Consider the following 8,827-nt stretch of genomic DNA (forward strand, 5'->3'; position numbering starts at 1 on the left):
CTCTTTTATGACCTGAAGAAAGGGAACGAAGGAATGCTTGACACACGCGGCAATCAGGACTCAGAAAACAGGAATGTTAATAGAAATGTATAATAAACTATATAACAAGCCTATTGCGCTTTATTATGTATGAATCACTTTGGAAGGCGAATGAGAATTGATTCAATAAAGATAAGATAAACTGCACGGTGGATGCTAAACGATCGTTGAGATAGAATTTTATTAGGACAATTGAAAAAACGTCAACGGGTTAGGGTTGAACGAATATCGTGAAAAGGCCTATTTTTTCTACGCGTGCGGATGTGACAATGCTGAATCGGAAATGAGAGAATTAGCGACTATACATTCGTACGAGAAAAATCTGGACCAACCGGATTTCCACCGATTGTGCCAGGCGCCGCGAATGATATAATTTGCAGAAACGCCCACGGTTTTATATGTCATCCTAAAACGCCTCCATGACCACATGATCTTCAAAGGATTTGCTGCTATCAAAAGCTCCCACGTATTTTCCTTTGTTATGATCTAATTCAATGTAATTTTAGTTTTTCAATGTACCTGCTCTGATTAATTTTTACTTAAAAACAATATTTGCATTTTTTTTAAAAGGAAGAGATAATAATACAATAATATGAGATATTAATAATATAATATGAATGATAATAATATAATAATATATAATGTAATACAATATAATGTAATAATATAAACATAAAATAATATAATTTTTATAAAATAATTTAATAATATAATTATATATTATAATTCTTTTTTTTTCTTTTTTTTAATTCTTACGATATTTATTTTATTACAGTTTCTTTGATAATAGTGTCATAATTTATTATTTACAATTACTCAATTGTAGATAAGAAATTTAAGATAACTCTGTGTGCTTTGAGATAAATATTATCGCACATCCGTCAATGTACAATATCGAATACGAAAAGAATTAAGTAGTTACGCAATATCGATGGTGTTTTTATATACTTTTCAGGACGATATTATCCGGCCTGAATGCAAAGTTGTTTTGATTAAAAAAAGTGATTGCTTTTAGTTTTTAAGTCTGTTTGCGATCAATTAGTAATATTCTTATGCATTATAATTTGTAGATACTAATTATATTTGAAGAATGCGAATAATCCAGAATTATTAGAGTTTTGACAATAATCTCTATATTAGTTACTCCAACGGTCATTCCAATATCTGATCATATGAATAGTTTACACAATTATTAATGTTACAATGTTTTTTTTTCTTTAAGCATAAGTTTTTGCGCAAAGACTTATGATAATGTCGACGATAATTTTATACGTAAAAGATATTCATATGTAGTTTAATTTTTTGATGAAATAAAATATTGATCAAAGTTAATGAATTACATTCATAAGGCATTCTTATATATATATATACTACATTACGCGAGCGTGATGTGTTCAATATGATGTATTTGTACTAATAGATATTTAATAGAATGAATCGATGGATTCTGTTGTAGACGAGGAGGAGATCGATGTGGTGTCGTACGAGAAGAAGACGACATACTTCAATTACGCGCAGAATCAACGCCAGGCAAATCAGCGGGCCTTGAGTTTCACGCCCAGGCAACACAATGCGAATCAGTTAGCCCTGAACTTCTCATCGAATCAGCAAAATGCGAATCAGCTGGCCTTGAACTTTGCACAGCCGCAACACAATGCCAATCAGCTGGTTACGAATGTAGACAAGGCACCCATGCGCCGACCTCGAGGTAGACCACCAGGTTCGAACTCTGCCAAAAGAAAGGCAGCCGCACAGATGAGCTCCAATGAGACATCCTACCCTCCTGCAAAGCGGGCCCGCGTACAAACATATCAGCGGGGGCAGAAGCGGCAAAAATGTGCGAGGCAGTGGCGGCCGCAGGACGACGACGACGATGAGGAAGATAAGAGGAATCTGCATAACAACATGGAACGGCAGCGTCGAATAAGCATGAAGAACTTCTTCGACGTGCTGAAACAGCATGTGCCAGCTATCGCGACTAAAGAGAGGGTCGCGAAAGTAACTATCTTGCGACAGGCTAAGACGTATATTAACGCGCTAGAAGATGACAACAGTGACAGCCTGTTGGAGATAAAAAAAATGGAAAGGCAACACCAGTTCCTCAGAAAAAGATTCGAGGAACTTCAACGCGAACAAAGCAGGATGCTTCGTTTGCAACGACGATATTGAAGGAGGGAAATCCGTCAGCAGTCTCATGGCGGGAACCGCATTGATTTCGCGCTACATAAACGATATTGAACGCGTGAATTGAATGCGATGTAAAATCCGGCCATAAGTGAAGTGGAAAAGGACGTAATGCACGCCAGAGACCTAAACTGTGAGGCTGTGAAACGGAGAGATGATATTATTATTTAGGGGAGTGCAAGTGATGACCGAGTGAATTGCGCGTATTCTGAGATAAAATTCGAAGAATTAAAAGAGTGAGAAATAGTGTATTATTGTATAATTTTTTTTTATATATCTATTCTTAATATGTGAGGATTTTTTACACAGCTGTTCGTTACAATAACGAGATAGCATTACTGACGACGAAGTGCGCGTAAAGTTAACGGACCTATCGAATTTTTTACGGGCACGAAATTAATCAGGCGTTGTTGAGCTAACGATTAATGATATAAATTATGCGAAAATCAAAAACTCCTTCGATCCACTTAATGAAAATTCTTTCTTGATATCGCTTTGATCGGCTTGATCAAAGAATATCTCATCTTTAATATCGCGTTTCTTTCACGATTTGCTTCATGTTAATTTTCTACGCGAAACGTCCGATCTGCATCTCGGCAGCAAGTCATTGGCAGACGCATTTTAATTTTCGTCGCGTAGATAAAGCGAATCAGTTGAGCGGAGTCGAAGGAGACCTTATCATGTTATTGCTCAACAACCTGACTACCGGCTCCCAACCGGTTCGCCGGTTTTAGGGTGTGTTTGTACCGGTTTTAATCATTTTGTAAAGACATAAATATATGCGTATGTTTATATATGTATGTACAAAGAAAAAAGAAAGAAAAGTAAAAAAAATGAAAAACGCGTACTTCGGTCGCTAGTCGCTAGCAAACGATTCTTTTTCAAAACCTGCATCGATGACTAGAAAAAAGAGTTATGTAAGTTCCTCGCATCATGGAAACAGAAAAAGCGAGTCGTGCTCGCGCACGATGAATCGATGATTATTGTCATGCGGGATCTTAAGTTTAACTCTTTCGTGCGTGTTCTTATAAAACATTTAATTATCTCTCGAACTGCGAATTTAACAAAATTATTGACGTAAAATTGGCGACGATTTGTCAACGAGAAAATAGGAGAAAAGGTATTCCTTTCGATGATGGGTATATAAAGACTCAAAATTTCTTAGGATACAAGACAAACTTCTCTCTTTGAGGTTTGGTTCTCAGATATTTAGCGCATTCTAAGTTCTCTTTTTAATTGCGCTTTAAAATAGATGCGATTGATACGTAATTTAAGAGTATGAATGAACTGATAGTATCTCCCTTCTTTCCTCCCATATTTCCTTGCGGAAAAGGTCTCTTCGGCGATGACCATCGCGCGACCTTGATAAAAACAAGTCTCTCCGCCTCGAGTCTTTTTTAGCAATCTGTGCGAAAGGTAAAGTAGCTGTTTTCGGTTATGCACAACTTAATTAAGTGGAGTAAATAAGTAGGTAGGTAGAAACGCGAAGCATGAGATGATGAGTCAGTCGAGAATATAGATAGAAATAGTTGACACATACACAAACACACACAGGACATGTCGACGCATAGATTGTGTGTTACTTTATTGTGCGTACAATTGAAATACATCAATGATCGGCAAATTAACTTTTCTTACTCGCGGGAGTAAGAGAAACTTTACTTATTTTTACTGCTTCTTACACATACACACATACACACGTGCATGTATACTCTATTCGGTTACATATGAATCGGCGCATTGAACACTATTGCTACATATAACTTGACCTACTCTTACTTTTATTATAATATAATTAGCGTAAGTCTTTTTCATATTTTCTACGTATCTTTTTTACTTCTCACATGTAGCCATATGGGGCAGTTGAATCATCCTTTTGATCAGGTTCCTCTTAAAGATACACTTGCTTTTTCTTTACTCCTTTTGCACCCGGAGTTTTGTTTCCTTCTCTTGTCATATTTAGAAAATGAGCTTGACGGTTAACATCGCGTATTCTATAGGGTGCAATAAAATGAAGCAGATGCTGCCGCGACAAATCGCTCTTTTTTATTTGCTTCATCTTTCGGCTGTCATCGATCGACGGAGAAGGAAAATTGATATAATTCGGGATTGATCAATTTTTTTTTTAAATAATATGATCCGATTCCGCCAGAAATTTTGTTTTTAATGTCGCTTTGAGATATCGCGCAGATATTAGTACGTGTCTTCCTTGTTTTTAATTAATTAATTATTTTATTTTGTAGAGCAAGGCAGGAATATCGCGAAGTACCAGCGTTAGACATATTTCGCGGGCATAAAGTACAGTTTCAACATTAATATCGATAAGTTTCTATACATATACATATATATGTACATAGATTTGCATATATTTGGACATATATAGACATGAATAAATATTTATATACATATATTACAGACATTGACACAATAGAAAGAGGAGGACTACCGACGCTCTAACAGCAAATAATAATAATAATTAAATATATTATTATTATTATTATTATTATTATAATATTTATCTTCATATCAATGTTATCGGCTTTAGTTTCATGTAGCATCGCGCTGCCGGCATTTCTTAAATCAAGATAATTATATTACACGGTCATAATGATGTTAACTTTTGAGCACAGCTTATTAAGGGAAATAAGATGCTATATAATAATAATACACTATATGTCATACATAATTACGTATATAAAACGTATATAAAATTTATACAATTATGTATTAGATATGTATAAATAAGACATATACGCAAATAATAATACGCATAATTATGTATGACATACAAATAAACGACATGCTATAGAGATTGGAGCTGAAGATGCGAGCGAAAAAACGCGTAGGATCTTCAGAAATGATTTTTTATATTACTATGCATATATATGTATATATATATATATATATATATAATATATATATATGTATGTATATATAAGGGCGCAAAAAAGAAACAATGTGTTCATTACATTTGTAGGTAACAGTATTCGTTTGTATGCATACTTTTTACGGTTGAAAGATAGAAAATGAACGCGAAGGTGAAAACCTTTCAAGAAACAATACACGTACACGCGCGCGCGCGTACGCTCACTGACAGTTAACAAATAGAAAAAGTATATCGCACGAATATGTGCGCGCATTTCGCCTGCAAATAGTCCATATTCAAATTATAAATAGTAACACTGGCCGGACAAGATGAATAAAAAGTGGAACGGCAATAGAGATATATATAGTCACATCGACGAGAATAAAGAATAAATTTAGGCGAAAGGGTCAGGAAAAATCGCGCGAGCTGACATTTTAATTACACAATAGACACACACAGACACGTGCACGTACATGCACGTGCAACTATACATACACATGACACGCAGACGGATACAGTTATATAAACTAAATAGAAACTATTATTAATTTAACGACACGGGATATTTTTAATCGCGACCCAAGTTTACGATATATATTTATAAGTACGTGTATACACATACACATTTGCAACATAGTAATGCAGTTCGGAACACGGGCGACCACAATTTCCCGATAACAATCGGGAATTCATAAATCGTAAAGGAACACATTCATTAAAAGCTCAGTCAAAGAGATTCCTAAAGATAATTAACACTTACATTTTTTTGTATACTTTTTATAGACTTTTTTGTATTTTGCAATTTAATTTTTCACGAATCGATATATCAAAGATATATATATATATATATATATATATCTCACACAATTAGCCATTTCTAGTTAATTTGGAAATGTCATTTAAAATTTTTAAAAATTTATCTTTGCTCGTATACCGTGCTCGATAGTTCTAACATTTATCATATTCCGTATAAGACGTTTTTTACGTCTTCATATTTTTTTTTATGCTAAATATCACGAAATAGATTTATATATGAAATATGTAATTAAAGTCATCGTCAAGAGTCAGGTCACGATATTATACATAACCCGAAAAATCGAGCAAGAATACGCTCGTTATTTATTAACTTAGGATGATAGCAGTGGCTTGAATATAATTTATTACTATTTTTACGGTTTCTAATAATCCGCATATATTATTCTCGTGCATGCACGAGAATTGAACGCGAGAAGTCGGCATGGATCTCGATAAAAGTACTCTAAAAATATTAGTTTGCAGATTATTTCTATGCTCATTGAATCCTAATTGAATCCAATATGCATGTTTCGTATCTGTAATTTTTAAAATTTACAAAAAAATTTCTTCAAATTGCCCATCATGCAGAAATATATAAAAATAATAAGATCAGTGATTTAATGTTCTTGTAAATTTCAAATATAATGTGTGAATTAATGAAAACTCATTAATTCTCTTAACGAACGATATTTTTATTTCTTACCGACTTCTCGCATTTAATTGAAGAGTGTTCCTTTGCTTTAGACCGACGATAAATTAAGCAATAGATCATAGGATGAACGAAAGGAAACTCGACAATGTATACCTCGCAGCAAATTTCGTTCCGTTTGGAAACGAGAAAAGCCTCCTCTCGCGTAAACCCTTGCTTTACCGCATTTTTTTTTTGTTTGCACGTGTGTCCGACCTGTGAGTTCTCTGTATCGTGCCAAATTGAAATGGAAGAAGAAATGAATGTAGTATGAAAAAAGAAAATAATAGGTGATTGAGGTTCGGCTCTTCAGCCGTATCGTAGATGTATTTAACGTGCGATAGAGATCAGAGCCTCGACATTCGTGATGTCGGCCCTAAGAATGCATTTTCCCTATTCCTTTTTTATTTCCTTTTTTTTTGTTTGTTTTTTTTTTTTTTTTTTTTTTTTTTTTTTTTTGTAATAGAGTTGTGTAGGTCTTCTCTCGGCAAGGATCTTTTTCATCAAAAATTGCTCAGAGAATAACCTGATTGACGGATCGCGAGGGTGTTTCATTTTTCTCTCCATCTTATAGTTCATTCTTTTTTTTTATCTTCCGGTACTCTTATCTCTTGGAGATTATTTTCAAGATCATTTTTCATTCCTTCTCAACGTGTTGGAGACGACAGTACAGAAATTAAACCACGTTCTGACACGAGATTCTGCAAGAAAGAAAAGACATATTTATTTCCATTTTTATATACAATGTCATTAAACATCGCTGAATGTTCATAAAATAATAATTAATGGTTTTGAAGATATTTATATTTAGATAGGTGTAGATTTTTATAAAAGAGCATATACGTGCAGACGAATAAATATACATTTTTCATGATTGTCGTCTCGAACTTAAAATTCTTTTTTACATAGAAATATAGAAACGGTTGATGTATATAAATTTCGAGCAAATTGTATTTCGCTGACGTAGCATATGACTTAAGAAATCTAAACTGATGACCTCGCAGATCGTCGATTTTCTATCGGTCTTAGAGAATCACGCGAAAGGAAGAAATATATTGTAAAAAGATACTTTCGTGATCAATACATATTTACAGTACAAACTTTGCTTCTAGTTTATCTTTTGCTAAGTCTCGAATTTATATCTTTGTCTTCAGATTGTTAAGTTTGTCGTTGCCATGTTAACATCTTACACAAGAAAAATCAGAAAGTAAATAATTTTGAGAAATAGTATTTAGTTTCCACTATGCCGCGAATTGATGCAATTGATTCGAACTGCGCGAGTTGCTCCTGATCGAATTTTTCGAACACCTCGCATCCGTCACGAAGAGTACGCACGTACCTGTTAGATAGAAATAAAACATTAATCATAGTATGGATATAAGAGAAGACGTAAAAAAATTAGTGTTTGTAAACGACTTATGTCGATCTAGCTTTAACTTAAGCAAAAGGACGGCTGTTGAAGCATAGATTATTATTATTATACAATAGATATATATAAATATACTGCAAATGATAGAAGAGAGTAAGATAGGCGAACCTCACTTCTTTCGGCTAGATATAGATTATGTATTCCGAAAGATTTTGTTGTTACAGAAGCTCAAAAATTTATATTCTTTTTTTGCTTTTCAATCCTTTTTTCTTCGCAATAGCGGAGCAAGATTCACTGTCTATATTTTTCTTATGAAGATATACGTGTAATATATACAGGGCATTTCATCATCTTTCACGGTTCAAGAATATCTTAAGATATCTTGAACTAGAAAAAAATTTTATTTTGAAAACATGACAGGATTCTATTTTTAGATTGATACTTCTTATTATTTAATAATTTTTTTTTCCTGCCTTTTTTTATAAACAAAAGGCTTTTGTTTATACACAAGATTTAAAGTGAAATACCCTGTATATACATATCTATATATATATATATATATATATGTGTATATATATATATATATATATATATATATATATATATATATATAGTTCACTCCGTCTAGCTCCAGGCCTATATTCATCATAAGCGGTTCGCATTTAGAATTTTCGTTAAACTTTAATCGTCGATTTTTTCATAAAATAAAGATTACAACTTTTGAGGGCGCAAAACTTGACGTTCTAAAACACGACCGAAAAATTCAACTTCGCTCATTGCAATTTATATATAATACCATGTGTACCTAAACGATCGTTTATACGAGAGAATTTTATATATGTATATGAAAAAATAAATATAGTTTGTTATAAGAAACTAAAGATAA

General features: G+C 33.3%; 1 protein-coding gene across 2 annotated transcripts in view; it reads left to right on the forward strand.

Moving 5' to 3' along the window:
- The window catches only part of Myc (bHLH transcription factor Myc), a 201,175-nt gene extending 192,348 nt beyond the window's left edge, over positions 1 to 8,827 (forward strand). For both annotated transcript variants that reach the window (XM_072892646.1, XM_072892645.1), the window contains one exon: positions 1,496 to 8,827. In XM_072892646.1, the coding sequence (XP_072748747.1) occupies positions 1,496 to 2,208 (713 nt within the window). In that variant the 3' untranslated portion in view covers positions 2,209 to 8,827. The remainder of the gene's footprint in view (positions 1 to 1,495) is intronic.

This window comes from Anoplolepis gracilipes, chromosome 5 (assembly GCF_047496725.1).
Source record: "Anoplolepis gracilipes chromosome 5, ASM4749672v1, whole genome shotgun sequence".
In the NCBI taxonomy this organism is placed as follows: domain Eukaryota; kingdom Metazoa; phylum Arthropoda; class Insecta; order Hymenoptera; family Formicidae; genus Anoplolepis; species Anoplolepis gracilipes.